The 16,848-nt window shown below is 37.6% G+C and overlaps 1 protein-coding gene across 1 annotated transcript in view; it reads left to right on the top strand.

The window, feature by feature from the left end:
- The first annotated feature begins 2,507 nt into the window (after positions 1-2,507).
- EDNRA (endothelin receptor type A) overlaps positions 2,508-16,848 on the top strand; it is a 31,503-nt gene continuing 17,162 nt past the window's right edge. Inside the window, exons 1-2 of the mRNA XM_009327498.1 lie at positions 2,508-2,991; positions 15,199-15,326. Of these exons, the coding sequence (XP_009325773.1) occupies positions 2,590-2,991; positions 15,199-15,326 (530 nt within the window). The 5' untranslated portion in view covers positions 2,508-2,589. The remainder of the gene's footprint in view (positions 2,992-15,198; positions 15,327-16,848) is intronic.

Here is a 16,848-nt window from a genome sequence, read left to right as displayed (position 1 = left end):
CCTGCCGGCAGCCTTTCTTCCAGCGCTTTAGGCGCCCTGGTGAAGTTTATTTGCTCCTGTTTACATCTCAGCTGCCTTTTGGGCAGATTAATCGCCGTTAAGGTTTTAGCTCGCCGTCAGTACTGCGGCCAATTTCCCTTCCGGTAGTAGGGTCTCTTCTTGTGAATCTCGGCTTGGGAATTTTTCTGGCTGGATGCCCCGGGCAAGCTCGGCGTTCCGTTCTCCGCGCCCGCGGCTGCTTCTGCCGTGCTGTAGGGGCGCAGGCACAGCACACGCCTGGGGGGCCTCCAGGTTAGCGCGGCCACCGCACGCGCTCCAGGTATTCAGATTGCATGCGAGGGACAACACCGGATTACGTTGCTCCAAAAACGTGCTACGGATGCTAGTATGTTACTTACATGAGGCGGTTTGCATGTTATATTCTGCAACAATCTAAATACTTTGAAAATATGCACAGAGGGGTGAAGGACTGTCGGGAATCCATAAGAAAACACCCTTAGAAATTATTATATCAATATTAACGTATATTAAGTATTCTATTAAGAATTTTCTGGTTTTGCTTCTCTTGGTAGAGTTTCTTCCGGGAGAGGGAAGAGATGGTAACTGGCAATTTCGTTCCTAGCTTTGCATGCTGACCGCATGATTGCCACGCTACCACCATGTTCATACGATATATATATATATATATCAAATTTTCACCAGGAAACGTCATTAAATAAGGAGGATGCTAATATAACCACTAAAGCGTAGGGCTGTGGGTTCTGTTCATAGCTGTATCACATTTACCTGGGCAAGCATGAACTTGGGAAAGTCATTTAAATCATTAGTGGTTCAGTTTTTCCATTTGCAAATTGGGGAACCGTAGTCATAGTAAGTAACAGAAGTATTAATACTTGCCTGAAAAGAGTTACAGTCAGAAATGTCTGTTGTTTCTGACATGATTTAGAAACCTAAAGTGAAAGCACTCGCACCATGCTAACTGCCCTGAGATACCATACCGGCATTTAATAAAGAAGGATTTACTACTTAGTATATTAAAGTTTAAAATCGAGCGTATAGGAACTCACAGTTGGTCAGACCCTCATCTCAAACACACCAACATAAAAGACCGTAAACGTGGATCCCTGGCCTGCGAGGGATAGCACTCTACATGCCAGACAGGAATACTCGGGTTAGCATTGCATTTGCTGCTGTATATAGGTACACGCACACTTCTACAGACCACACATAACAGAAGAGGGTAATAGTGGTAAATATTTGTACTGTAGCTGCGTCCAGAAGTCCTATCAGTAAATTGTCTCCCACTTTCTTTCTCTGGTAAATTTCTTGCTATAAACTCTGACTTAATAGCCCCATAGGGAATGAAATTAGGAGTCGTTTATTTAAAAGGATCCTCCCAAATCCTTCATGTGAGTCCCTAGAAATCAGAAAGTTATAAATACTTCACTTTCTACTCTTCTTTTGGCAACATTGCAGCGCTTTGTCTTGTTTTGCAGTTATGAGCCATGTAAAAAAATCTTCATCTTAAATTAAACTGAGGCTTCAAGGAAATGGACTTGAGTGGCCTCCTTGGTTTCACTGGAGGTGTAGTGTCTCTACCCCCTGTGGCAGGGAGCCAGCTCTGGTGGTTACACATAGGCAGTCGTACTTACTGGGGCAGAATGCTACGATGCTTCCTTTCCTATCTGGAAATGCCATGCGTTGTTGCTTAGAATACTAAACCAAGTATTTCTGGTCTTTAAAAGAGCTTAGATTTTTATAATTGGCTTCGCCGTGGCTAAGTACTGAACATAAGTTGCAATGACATTCAGGAACCAAATGACACATAAAGTTTGAAGGGCTTTTCCTGGCCAGAGGTCTACCCTGAGACTATAAAAGTCTTCCTCCTAATATTAGGGACTTTGGATCTGGTCCAAAATTTGATTTGAAATACGTGTATTTTCAGTCTTTGTTTGAAATCCAGATAACTATTATAAAGTCAGAGAAAAATAATACAAAGCCTCATTGTTACAATATATCAAAAATACTCAGAAAATTAACAAAGTTACTACCTTTAATTATTAATGCAGTGCTGTTACCTTACTTTTTCAAAGAAAAAATAACAACTTTTTATTTTAGCTAAAATATCATTCAGCAGTCTCCAAAGCCTCTCTTTGCTTGTACACTTTTCTTGCAAGACTGTATTTTAAAACAGAACTTCATCCACCATATTTTTTCCATTCATACACAAATTCTGTCTCAAACTAAAAGAATTTTGCGGGATCTCGTTTGTATAAGCTATCAATTACTTATGGAATTTTTTGTGTTTGCCTTTTGTCGGACAGTTAATGTGGGTAATCTAGATTTCAGAGTAGCACAGTGATTATAAAGAGGTGTTTATACATATGTGCTGTAGAGACTGTACATTCAAGTACCCTTCCTAAGTGAGAAACAGGGTGTGTTAGTCTACCTGTTGTATTGATCCTGTGTTTCTTTCTTCTTTTTTGTTTTTGCTTATTGCTTCTCTCTGCAGGTGAAGAAGTGAGAAGTATCTCACTGAAATACTGAAAAAACCCCGTCTCACTGAATTTGCTCTTTTGGGACTTCAGGATGGAAGTCTTGTGTTTAAGAGTTTCCTTGCTGCTGCTGGTTCCAGGATTTGTCCTCAGTGACAGCTCTGACAGATATGCTGCCAATCAGAGTGACTTGGGAAACTACCTTTCCACTTTCTCAGGGATCGAATCCAGCATACTCCTCACCACCAGACAGCCCCTGGTGTCCAACAAAACTGTCAAATGCTCCCAGCAGACTAAGATTGCCGAAACGTTTAAGTACATTAACACGGTGGTATCTTGTGCTATTTTCATCGTTGGAATGGTTGGGAACGCAACTCTGCTGAGGATCATTTACCAGAACAAGTGTATGAGGAATGGCCCGAATGCACTGATTGCCAGTCTGGCTCTGGGAGACCTTATCTATATTGTCATTGATATTCCTATCATTGTGTACAAGGTAGGATGCAACAACAGTACGTTCTAATTGCAGTTTCCTTACAAGTACACTGTCTGTTCTCTGTGGTTACTTCTTTGTCTAAGCAGTGCTCTTTTGTCAATGGATAGTCCACTTAAGAAAAAATAGGACTCCTTTTTGTTCTACAACAAAAACCTTGCTCTCGGGTCTCACCTCCACAAAGAAAAAGAGTACCTCCTTTTAAAGATGATGTAGCTCTTAGCTCTTAACCAAAGCATGGCCTTGGGCATTTCACAGGAACTCTTCCTTTATCATAGCTACTATAGCTAGCAAAAGAATTTATGAGGGAAGACTTTTTATAAGCTGTTCTCCTCCTTGATGGACATACAGCATTGGACTAGTTGCTACTTTTGGAATATCCTATCCTTACTTTATGTTTTTACAGAAAATGATCTCTGTGATCTGCTGGCTTCATGTTATGACTTTGCAGAGAGAGATTATGTCAGCTGAGTGTTAAGGTTTTAGTTTAATATCCATTAATAGCAGATTCTCAAAACTATTCCAGAGTTAATAAAGTCAATTATATCACAGAACACTTTTGTGATAGTAAATTTCATCTGGATTTGTCAAAGTATAAAAAGGATCCTCAGCAATTCTTTAATCTGGTATAAAGTTATCCCATCCCAATTTCTTATTTTCCATTTTAATTAAACAAAGCCATAAAGCAGTGCTTTTTCTGATGCAATGTATGTTTACTAATGTAACTTGAATGAACAGGACTGAGTCCTTTTTTAATATATCTCGCTGATATGAACTTATCTTAGAAAATTGTCAAAGAATTTTGTAAGCTTCTGTCTGTATCTTTGTGGATTGTATACAGGTGCATAGCTGATAGCATATTATAATTTTTCTTTTCTCAGTAAAAACTTAAGGTGTTTCTGTCAGTAAATAAAACACTAAATAATATAATGAAGAAAACCCATTCCTCACAATTTTGGCCCTTAAAGATTCTAGAGACTTTATTTACACGTGTTTTAAACAAAACTTTTTAATGCATAACTTTTTAATAACTAGTGTCCTGTGGTTTCAAATTGGATTTTAAAATTAAAGAAACGGTGAATTGAAAAGACATATTTTGTAACTATATAACTGTTGACATCATAACTATTGACCTGCATTATAACGCAGATATAGATAGGACAAGATCATAAAAATTTGAATTCATTAATAGATTAAAAATATGTATATGTGCATACATTACATTCGTACAGAGGCATATTGTCTACGGTAAAATGCAGTACCTGATTCTGATCTTCCAGTAATATAAATTACAGATAAGTCTTTTAACTTTATCTGGTTTTAATATGATATGAATTTGAAACTAGGATAAAGACTGTTAATAATAATGCACGTGATTTAATGGAAATTCTAATTTCCACTTTTCAATATTCCACCTGGAAAACTAAGCAATCAATTTGTTGATAAGATAGCAGATATCTGTAGAGTATTTTGGATCAACAGGTTGATGAGAAAGATTAGCCTCTGCCTGATTTGGGGTTCACCTGTCTTCCATAGCTGTGTGGATGCCTAATGGGACATGGGATTGGGGTTCTGCATGTTTTCATTATTCTTAGCGAACTGGACTCATAGCCTGGACTGCATCTCCCATGATGCATTACAGTTTCCTCCTTGGTAAATTATCCTGATGTCTTTATGGATAATTGCTAAGGCAGTGTTCTTACTTCTCGTGGTATTTCTGATAAGAAATTTTAAGGAAAAATGGCATGTGTTTTTTTCAGAGCTGAGTTTGGGAAAGAACAGGTATTTTTATTACACATTTTTTCTAACCTTTCAAGAGCTCTGCTGCTCCTTCACAAAGAGGAATGGAAATCTGGAATTAATTTTGCCTTTCAGAATTGCCTTTTGAAGATCTTCTGAAAATTCTTTAGAAGTTTAGTTAAAAGTAACAAACAATATTTTTTACATTCCCTTTATTACTTTGCAATACATTTTTTCTACTAATTTTCTGACAATTCTTTGGCATTCTATAGGTTCGTTTGCCTTGCTATATCTTATATGATGAGCTGAACTGTGGTCCTGAATCCCTCTGTACAAATGAAATTACCTTAGCCTATCTGAAAATTTATTTCTGTACTGCAGAGAAGTATTTGATAAATAAAGGCTGTGAATGAAACTGCAGCCCCTTGACATCAATGTATGTCAATTCCCACATGTAAGAAGCAGAATTAAAATTGCATTTACAAGCATAATTCTAGCTTTCAGTAATTTTTTGAGTGCTTGAACCTTCAAAATAAAATACTTAAAAATTACCATATACAACCATCTTGTTGTATAAGGTTAGCTGCATGTATTCTGATACAGGGAAGAACTTATACCATTTATAAGGGAGCTCTAGTACTTCTGATAAGAAATTCTATTATTATTTATAGGTCATTTTTCATATAAATCATCCAGTAATATGTCTGCTTGCATTAGGAGTTGATCTTAAAGTTTGTTAAATGGTGTTCCTGATTGTATCACTAGGGATCCTAAAATCTGTGGCACAATTTAGCTCCTCTTGTTGAGTGACAGTATGAAGGATGGCCACTGGAAATATCAAAATTTGAAAGTGGAAGTGATAGTCTTTTAAGGAAAAAAAATTAAAGTGGTTTTAGTTTTGGTTTAAAGTTTAAATTTTAAAGTATTTTATACAATTAGTTCTGAACTTTATTTTAAAGATTCTTTTAGCTTTAGAGTCAGCCTCATGTCGAACCATGTATTAGTATCCTATATAAACAAATGGTGTCAAACACTTAATACCTTATAGGTCAGATCTTCATTTTTATGAGGACAAAACAGCTCTGAAATCAGAATTAGAGTAAACAAGCATTCATCTGCACATTAAAATAACCAATAGTACAGTATTAAGATGGCCACATCATATAGAACAAAATGTGTAATGCTATGTCATTATAATTTCATATCAGCAATAGGTATAGTCACTTTCCTGAAACATAAGGTAGCCTTAACTAACTACTTTCAAAAGAGAAGTAGGTAATATTACTGATATTCTGATCCACTTTACAAATCCTTAGAAAGAAGCAGCTCTAAGATTGAAAATGTAAGGTCCCAGGAGAATTGAGTCCATCATTCTGTTATGTATTTACACAATTAACAAAGATGCGATGCTGGGGGAAAAAAAAAAGAAATTATGTAATTTGTGTCAGCTAAAGATATGGTCACAGGCGTGTGACATGTTTATCCTTTCTTCAGGTACAGTAGGCTCAAAATTTCCCCTTACTTTCTCCAATTACTGTAATTATCTAGTGGATTCCCCTTAGCAATTTGTAAAATGGATTGAGATGTAAGTACTATTCACTAGCCTCCTTTGAAGATACTCTGGATGTATTAAAGCCCCATTACACTTAATTACCACTAGTATATCCACTTGTACTATCAAATCAATATTAAAAATTGTAACAAATTGAGTTTTACAGGAAGGGTGCCACTTATAAAGCCAGCCTTAATAGACTGAACTAAGACAATTTCATTTTCAATCACATGTTTATAACACCTGGACCCAAATAGTTTCCTCTTCACCCAAAACATACCCATCTCAGACATCCAAGATGCCAAAGTCTAAAGCCTCCAAAGCAGTAAGAATGACTTCTTTGCAGTGAAAAGAGGATTGGGAAATACAACTTTTATGTTTTATGCTGCTGTAGAGATAGGGTTAAGGCACTGAAGAAGAGACAGGTTTCATACTTCCTTTTCTAGTATCAGGTGGCGTAGCACATCATAGCTGAAAGCTGCTGCATCACCTGCATTACCCATCACTGCCATGCGTATTTGTAGCAAATAAGCTAAGTTTGGACGCAGTGCACGAAAACTTCTTTAGAGGACTGCTTTCCATAAAGAAACTAGACAGTTTTCTAAGGCTATACATAGGCAGCAGCAGAATATCCATAGCACCACTATTGCCTCGGCTGCGCTAAAGCTCTGGAAAGCCCTTATGGCTGCTGCTGCTGTCACTGACTAAAGTTTAGCAGATCAACAGCAAGAAAAACAGGTGTTCTCCACAGAAAAAGCTGTCCATAGCTCTTTCCTGAGCTCATGGAGCTACAAACACTCTAGACCAAGGCTCTCACCTTTGGAATGGCAAAATTCAGTTTTAACTATGCTATTGGGAAGTCCTGAGCTGTCTCTGCTTCCATTTTTATGCAATTTAGAGAAAAATGTTTAAACAAGTTCTATTTATTGGAAACTGACCTACATAGGATTGACATAAATTATATTGCCTTACATCTAAATATGCTTAACTCCTTAAACCATTAGTTTATAAAGAAGTAGATGAAGTAAATTAGCCAGCTTTTAACCTGTTTCTTTAAACGTGAATAACAAATATTTTCCTAATTATTTTACTGGTATAAAGTGAAAGACATCTACCCAGAAAACAAGCAAGTGTGTCCACTGCTCAAACAGCTCAAGATGATGATGTTTTCTTTAATAAACTAAGCTTTTTTGTTAGTAACTTGGTATTCATGCTTACCTTAGTTGCAACAGCAATCTGAGTAGTCCACCTAGAACATTATGAATCTAAATGTAAAAAGTAGCTGGCAGTAAGCAAACAGCAGCCATTTTGTCTTCAGGAAAGGAAGACTTAACTGACGCATTTCTAGTCATGGACGTTTTTCAACATCAGAGCAAATGCATAAGTGTTAGACCAATCCCTTCTTAATCACAAATTATTTGGCATATCTGATTACCTTTATTGACAGAATTAATATTATACATAAGCAGGGATGATAATTAAACACACTGGGACTGATCCTGTAGGCTAATAGAGCAAGTGACATCCCCAGTAGTTATAGTTTTGTGCCAAAGGAGTATAAGGCCAAGCCCACAGCACACATAAATGTAAGTGTACTTAGAAAAGAAACCTCCCTTTAAAAGCAAAATTTGTCATATGTGCAGCGTATACTTTTCAATGAAGTACCAACACCAGTAGGAAATTCTGAGGCCACCAGCTTAACAACTGCATTCTGTCTTTCACTGAATTCTTATCAGTGATTCCAAGAAGCGATGTGTTAATAGCCCAGTGTGATACAGAAATCCATATAACTTGCTCAGAACAAGACCTATTATTTGGTTGTATGTCTCCTGTAGTGATCATGCATAAAAGAAATCTAGAGGTAGCACAGGAATTGATCGCCGAGTCCTGAAGGCAGAAGTTACCCAAAATGGAACAGGGAAGGGAAGTCCGTCAGGAATCTGTTCTCTCCATTTACAGGCTACAGCTTCCCAGCAGAAAGTGTTTAACGCGCATACCAAGGCAGGAGCTAAGGAAGAGATTTTATATTCTAGGTCTTCGTTCAAGATCCACTCTGCCTTTAACTAATGGCTGTACTTTGGGGGGGTGGGATATATGTTCCCTTCAATGCACAGGCAGCTCCTCCCTCATCTTCAATTTCACATCTCATGCCTGCCTTGCTGTTCTGTGGATTTGCAATACTGTACAGTACCTAGAGACTCTAGGTTTAACAGGATATTTCAGTATGTTTGCTCTCTTCATTTTTCAGTCAGCTGAACTCTACAGATAACAAGGAATTGTTTTGATTGTGCATATCCAGGGTTTACCAGTTCTGCAGTAATTTCTTAGCAATCCTGTCACTCTCTTTAGCAACACACAAAAGACAAGACAGCTGGAAGAATAACAAAAGCAATATTTTGCCCAGGGATTGAAAAAATTCTTTTCAACAAATCACCATGCACGTAAGCACACCTTGCAGCTCATTTCCCTGAAGAAGAGCAGCACAGCTTGAGAAACAGTCTACCTAAAAGGATGGGAAGTTAGCCAACACGACAGAACAACAAAAAAGAAACTAATCCTACTTTGTAAACAGCAAAAATACCACAGGGGAGATGTCTAGAGTTGTTAGGAATGCTTTACCACTAAGTAGATTTTTTTAATAAATATAAACATTTTAACAAGAACGTAAAACTTAGGATTTATTTTTTTACCAGCTAGTTGAGACAGAGTGTTCTGCTTCAAAAACAGGGCATTTGTTTTCTTACCTTTCAGGATCTCTTGAAGTATAATCTGTTTTCTCTTGTGTAAGAACTATACATTCCCTTCCATAGCTGCCTAAGCAAGAGAAAAAGACTGTAGGCATTCATGACATGGCATGAGACCCTCTGCTACCTTCACCTTTACTCAGCTGGGCAAAGATGAGCAAAATAGCAGAAAAAGCTGTGGTAGGGCAATTCAGAGGAAAAAATGTCTTTGATGGTTCTCATGCATCCCCACATAACCTTTCTTCCTTCCAGAAAAAAGTCAGTCTTTTATCCACCCAAAGTGGAAAAAAGACCGTTCTTGGTGGTAGCAAAATTAGGCATGTATTTCCTGCAAAGAACAGTTGAAGAGATACAGTGTGCCTTCTCTACCACGGCAGTATCGTCAATCTAAGTATAAGGAAAAAAACAAGTAATACCAAAGTTAGCAGAAGCCCGAACTATCATGTCACCATGATATACTCAATATTGGTCTTGTTCCCTGCATTATAAAGGTTAGCCTTGTTCTTTGTCTTCCTCTACTTTTTTTCTACTCACTGTCCTTCCCAAAGTTGAGGCTTTTCACTCCAACAGTGGGAAGGGAAGGAATACCTAGAGACAGGCTGTGTTCTCTCTCCCTCACCCTTACAGCTCTCCCTCTTTCCAGCAAAGTGGTGGAGCACAGCTGAGTTACGTATGTGGGGTGAGCAACAGTCTGTGGGTCCCAAGCAAGAAATGGATGAGGATTGTCCTGCAATGCAATTCTCTCTTGGATATATGGGTTGTAGGAAGAAGAGAAAGGCTTGAGAACATGCAGTGAATTCTTGTCCTATGAAGTTTCATGGGGACAGAAGGGTCCCGGTTGAGTCACTGAATCAAAATATCACAAGCAGGAGACTCAATCCACCCTTCTTCCTAACTAACCAGTCTTACAGATCAGAGACAGGAGGAACACTTCAGTCAGAATCATCATCTTTTGCCACTTAATGCAGTCAGCTCAGTGGTATAGACCTTGGACACTCTTGTGTTCAGTCAGATTTTACCTGGATTCCAACCAAAACGCCAGGTACCATATTTGGCCCATGCCTTGAAGCAGACAAGGGCACACACAATCGTAGAACACAGTTTAAGACAGAGCTTTACCAAGATAGCTCAATGTCTCCTAGAGGAAACTAAGCTTGAAAAACAAAGAAAAAAAACCCCAAATGTGCTGATATGACAAAAACAGAGGGATTTCTCTTGTCTTTCATTCAGGGCTATGTTGCAAGGAAAGAAAATCACCCTGGAATACGCTGGTTTTGTAACTCCTACTCCACAGTTAGGAGGTGCTGGTCACTTATACACCTAGATGTTATCTATACAAACAGAAATCTGCTGGGTTGGTCCCTTTCTCCATTACTGCACAAGTGTAACAGAAGTTATGGAATAAAGAAGGTATTTCTATTTGTCCCGCTGAAGACAGAGCAGAAACTGACTGCCAGGATGGTGCCAGAGTTGTTCCATCAGTATCATGAACACTTAAACACCATGAAACTCAGGAGACGATCCTGCATGGGGGCAGCATGAGGGGCAAGCACTGTCGGTATGAAACACAGTTCAGTTTCTGGGAAACCGATCTTGTGTGTCAGCACAACAATGGTCCCAAGTGGATATAGGAAGAGGAAGGCTCTAGAGCACTAGGATGAGATCAGAGCAGGAAAGGGCAGGTATGAAACCTTTGCTTTCATCCTCAATGCCATGTGTCAGAGAGAGAGGACCACCTGACATGTAGTTGTTGAACCGAAGCAGTGTTTATAGAGCGGCTCAGAGACGGTTCATATCCAGCACCTAACCCAGTCCATCTATTTTGGGCTGAGCTCCAGGGTCATCATCTGCCTGTAAACACACAGTATCAGCCTAGTATTAGATAAACACTGTGGATGCACATGAGCATGTACTGGTGAATACCCATGTGGTTGGATTATAACATTCTCTCTTTTAGACTATATATAAATTGCTTGGGATGCACAGTGGGACTTTATCTATGTTTTGTACATGAGCTAGCATACTAATGGGGGTTAGAAAATAGCAACAGCAGTAGAATAAAATCAACTGAGTGACATTTAAAAATCATTGCAAAGGAATGTTCTCAGTGCTGCTGTCTTGTTTGTTTCAAGCTGCAACGTCAGGGCAGAGAGGCCATATAAAGCAGCAGAGAAGGGGGGATGCTCAAGGAAGCTGTGGCTGTCTGGATACTTAGCTGAGGTTTTTTAAGACCGACAGTAGAACCTTGAAATCTCGGTTTCTGATTTCAGTGTAAAAATATGCTGTTGACTACACTCTTTTCTTACTCAGGAATTGCACCACAGTTGAACTGTATGAAATACTTCTAAGTTGCAAACTGTACAAGGGGAAAAGTGCATTTCCTTTGCCGCATGTCTTATTTTGAAACCTCAGAGATTTTGTGAGTGGGTTTGCAAAAGCACAATCCATTTGACCAACTCATGGAGAACTTGGATGCAAGTTGGGATAATCAGCCTGATTCCTCCTATCCTTGTGCCTTGAGAGAAAAAGTAATCTGCTAAAATTTTATACTAATTTTGTTCGCGTATTAAAACATGCAAAAGCACTGGAAGAGCAGAGCCAGTAGTCCCAGTTGTTATACTGTACCTAAGTAAATCAGGACTAATTCAATTAAATTCCTGGGCCCATTTTTTTTATACAAAATAAATGTGTTATTTCCCTCTGAAGTTTCTGTACCCTGCTAGGGCAGAACAGAGGGCAATGGACTTGTTTTGATGTAAAATTAGTAAAACCAAAGACAGGATCAGATTTGCTGACTAAAAATATCTACAGAAGAAAAAACTGGCACCTGATCCAAGGGGAAGTAATGAATGCGTAGCTGATGCGGAATGATAATGGCGTATACCCACAGAAATGATTGCAAAGGTAATCTTAAAAATCAAATAACTTAATTCTGATCCCAGTGATTTTGATCAAAATCAACTTGAAAAGCATGTCTAATGATTTGGTACTGATGTTACTTCAGTTAGTGGAAAAGTGTAAGAAGCAAAAGGAATAAAATACTTTTAATCTTAAAAAAAGAGAGCTTCCTGGGGTGTGGGGAAGATGTGTACATGCTGGAACCATGATAAAGCTTCCCTGTGAAGCGTAATGAGTTAGTGAACCTTTTTAAATTACAACACTTTTCTTTTTGAAGCTAACATTTGCCTTGTAGTAACAGAGTTTCACAGTCACTACAAAGTGCTTGTTCATTTCTGTTGCTGGGTATATGGTACAGCCACAGTCAGTGCACATAAATGAATAGGTGGCTATCTTTTGGTTGCCTTTTAAAGTGTGATCTATAATGATAAATCAGTTCTGGGGCTCTGGTTGGCACAGGGGATTGACAAAAGTCTGCTAGGCCTCTTTTCCCTGGCAGTGCCATTTATAATTTAACCTTCACCCAGTGGTGCCTGAAAACTATTCCGATTTTACCCAAACCCAGACAAGAGTCTGGAGCTGAAATTCCACGTGACTACAACTGGTTGTAATATAATGCCTAACAGATAACACCTTTCCTATTTAACGATCTGTCATACACATAAGTTTGCTTCATAGTATTAACATCCGGTTGGCTGAAAGCTATGAATTGCTAAAATCTGTCTTGAAATACAAGTAATCAAATGACAATATGAATATAGTCCTAGAGAGACATAGGCAGCATGTAGTACGTAGCTGCTTCCAGCATTTTTGAGGTATTATTTGGGGAAAAAAAAGCACAAGTAATTTAGCATTGTGATGAATGGCTATAAAAAGAGGGCATGTGAAAAAGCCAGATCAGGACTGACTATAAAGAGAAACGAATTCCTACAAATCTGGCATTCAGTGATAAACATCCTGTACTCTACAGGAAAGTGCTCTGAAAAACTCATGCTGTGAAAAAACAGAAAGGTAACTCCTACCTTAACTGAGATAAAGACAGATGTGAATTTTAACTTCCCATAGTTAACATTTAAATTGTTAAAGGTAGTAATTATTAGTAATTTTCAATTTAACAGTAATTTAAATAGAAATAAAATGTTTTCTTTGAATACTACAGTCCTCAGCTACAATCAAAATTTGTTTTTCTAATTCTGCAGACAGAATCCACCCACTCTTACTAGACAAGTGTGGTCCAGAACCTAAGCTTCTAATGAAAAAATTTTCTAGTCCTCGTGGTTGCAAAGATAACTCTCAAAACATGAACTGACTGTAAGCGAAGAAGTCTGCCCAAGTATGCAGATGGCCTGGCACAACAGGTCTGCAAGAAAGTAAACTCTGAAAACAATAATTCAAATTTCTATTGATTTAATCATATTCCAAACAGCATAATCTTTGTTCAGTTTTAACTGTAAAAATGTTAAACATATATGATTCATAGGTTGTGTTCATCATTGAAAGAAGAAAACTAATTTTTGCACGCAGAATGCAATGGCGTCAGTCCTTGCACATTTGTGCAGATGGAAGTATGGTGCCTTGTTCTCTCTTTTCCATTTGGCGCCCTTGCCCAGGGACAGCTAGGCACATATACTGTATTTATTGGAAATGCTTGTCGTGCCACCAGTTTATCTCCATCTCATGCACTTGAAAATAAAACTGTTGTAAAGTTTAAATCTATTTTAGTTCCATAAAACAGTCCCAGGTCTGGATCTGACTGTCTTCAAAAATTCAGCAAAATTAGGTTTTAGAAGCTTTCAGAAGCTTGGGTTTAGCTTATAATTGTTATTCCATAGTGTATCATTTGCTGTCTTCCTCTGAAGCAAATAAAAACATCTCCAAATTTAGACGGTGCCATCAAAATATTCTGTGTTCTAGCCTTTGTTCAGTAAGACCTAATATAAATCCAATGACTGCACAGTAGTAATAATTATTTAATTATCCAGTAAGACAATTACTATTACTGCCTTTAAAAATGTTTATACGGGGGATAGAACATCCACTAGGATGTTGACAAAGTTACATATCTGGCTCAAGCACTTGATATTTTCATTTCAAATCTAATGCTTTCTATTACACAACCTCTTTAACACAAGTTGGTAAGAGCATAAGAACTGCTGGGCTATATCACACAAAGAACTCGTCTTACCTCTTATTCAGTATCCTGCTCCTGAAAAAATCTCACTAGCAGAGACTTAGGGAAGACGAGTAAAAAACTGGTAGTGCAGGAGTGTCTTCCCTTCTGGTGAGAAGGTTTAGTGACTTCGTTTTTCAAAAGAACTATTCGTGGTGACTCTAAGATCCCTTTCTTGAGGGGAATCAGCTAAGTTAGAGCTCGGTACTTTGTATGGACTTAATAATTTTTCACTTATTACATTTACTTACATTGAATGTAATCTGCCATTTTACTGCCAGGCACCCAGTAAAGGGAGATCTGCTGGGACTCTGAAGTCAGTTGTAGATTTGACTATCCTGAATACTTTTGTGTCCTGCATTTTGTATGTATGCTTGTTCAAAGCTTTAACAGTTACAGCTAGAAAGATTACTGTTTACATGCTAATTATTCACAACTATTCACATGAATCAATGTATTCATATTTATTATGTAAATGCCTCCTTGGAAATACTAATCTAAACCCCAGCCACTCATTCACGTCTTTCCAAACGGATGCTTTTCTGTTGCCTCGTAGTACAGCCCCCACGTATGTATGATGGTAGTCCTTTAAAACATAATATGGAACAAATTATGTATGTACAATATTTTCTCCACACACTTAAGAATCTGGCAGTGAATACTGTCATGAGTTACATAGTGGTACATTTACAATGACAAGAATCTACTTGCGTGCAGCATGAGAATTTGGCTCTGAGGTATTTCATTATGAACTGTGAGTTATGCTTTGCTTGGTTCTAGGAGACGGTAATTGCAACCATTTACGACAGGGTTGAGTTACGATTTTCATTATTCAATACTGGTGGCTGAAGCACAATAATAAAAAATCTTTTAACAATGCAAGTTGTTATTACAACAGTAGAAGGCCAACACCTGAGTTTAAACTTTCACCCTCTGTGCTTCTATAGTAGCAGTTACTTCCCATATTCATCCAATACTAAGGATACGCTTGAGGCATGGAGAATTCACGGTTATAATGGCTGTGTAAGACAAGAAATAATTACAATTGTTACATACTTGCTAAGTTACTGTTTAAATATTCTGATTATTTTATATCTTCTCTTTAGCTCCTTGCTCAGAAGTGGCCTTTTGGAGATTCTGAATTTGGACAGTTTCTCTGCAAATTCCTTCCCTTTATACAGAAGGCGTCGGTGGGAATCACAGTCCTTAATCTCTGTGCCCTTAGTGTGGACAGGTACGGTATGTTTTCCTCTTTTGACAGACGCTGTTCTTGCCCTTGCAGTTTTCCTAAAACTGAGAGCACTCAGTATGGTCTTCTTAGCAGGCAGACTACAGTATGGATGTAACTTACATTCTGTTTATTTATATCCTGGCTATAACAAAGCACCGCATCTGTGGCTTAAAGTATAATATGAAGCCATTGGACTAATTAACTTTACAGTTTTTTTAAAGGTATTTAAAAGCTCTAGTAAAGCATTATTTCAATTTCCTTTACCAGACAAAAATTTATTGGGATTGGATTCAGTATTTAGACTTCTTTCTTTCATATGACCTCATGTTTGTTTTGTATTTGAACAGGATCATAATCTTTAGTCTTAAAAATATTTTTTTCAACCCACTGCCTATGGACCATAATTACAGTGTTTATTTTGATAACTTTTATAACCAATTGAGTTTTATTGAAAAACACGTTGCAAACTTGCTTTGATAGTTTGACGTGGATAATTTGAAAATTAATGCCTCTGCTAAAAGTGCTCAGGAAGATACATAAACTTTTTGATAGAACAACAGCTAAGACGCTTTTGAACATTATTCTTTTATGCTTTTTTTCTTCATGCATATAAGGCAATAGCAGATGAGGACTTCACTTATGTAAAAGCTATTTTTATTGGTCTTGAGTTTACTTGATCATGTTCTAGTCCAAAATATCAGTAATTCTGATACAGAAAATATTGATAAATAAAATACATTATGTGTATTAGTACAGTGATGCAAAGGTAAAAGAAACTTGAAAATTAATCTTGGTTTGGTTTTACATAAAAAGTTGATGTACAAGGTTTGCAATGGATGAGTAACTTAGTAGTATCCATACCTGAAATACAGTTCCTTATTGCATTAGTAACTCATTCGCTGAAGCCAGCAACAAAAAAATGTAACACAGGCCAAGTGTTCTATTTCCATTTTTGAGTCTGAGAACTATAAAAAGAATTCTATTTCTCAAACAATATCTGCCCAGCAAAAAATACAATCCCATGGACTGCTCTAGGGAATAAATCATAGATCAAGCACATATGAATCAGAGAGTTTGTTAGATAAGTTCTGACCAATGCAGTTTCACTAGATTTAGTCCTACTGTTACATACATTTTCATAAATTGGAAGTAACTCAGCTGAAGCTACCTCTTTATACATGCATATATATTTTTTTACAAGCACTGATTTGCTAATCCTCACAACAACCAAATGCTGTTTCCATCTGAGTATAAAGTCTTGTACGGGATCAGACTTAGACTACTTAATTTCCTCCCCCAGTTTACATGCTTTGCCAAGGACATATTCTTTATCATCTCGTGCTACTCTAGTAAATGGATGCAGAGAATGTGCATTAGAAAACAGATGTATACAGCCAGATTCTGATATTGGCTAACATGAAGTGAATCTAGGTTAAATCACCACGAAATCAGGATCTGAGAGCACCTTCAACAAGTTAGGTCGGGCACTGGAAGTGGCATAGTCACATCAATACAAAATTCTACA

The sequence above is a fragment of the Pygoscelis adeliae genome, unplaced genomic scaffold (genome assembly GCF_000699105.1).
Source record: "Pygoscelis adeliae isolate BGI_AS28 unplaced genomic scaffold, ASM69910v1 Scaffold157, whole genome shotgun sequence".
Taxonomy (NCBI): Eukaryota; Metazoa; Chordata; class Aves; order Sphenisciformes; family Spheniscidae; genus Pygoscelis; species Pygoscelis adeliae.
Note: the sequence above shows the minus strand (reverse complement) of the source record. Positions and strands in the feature narration are given on the sequence as shown.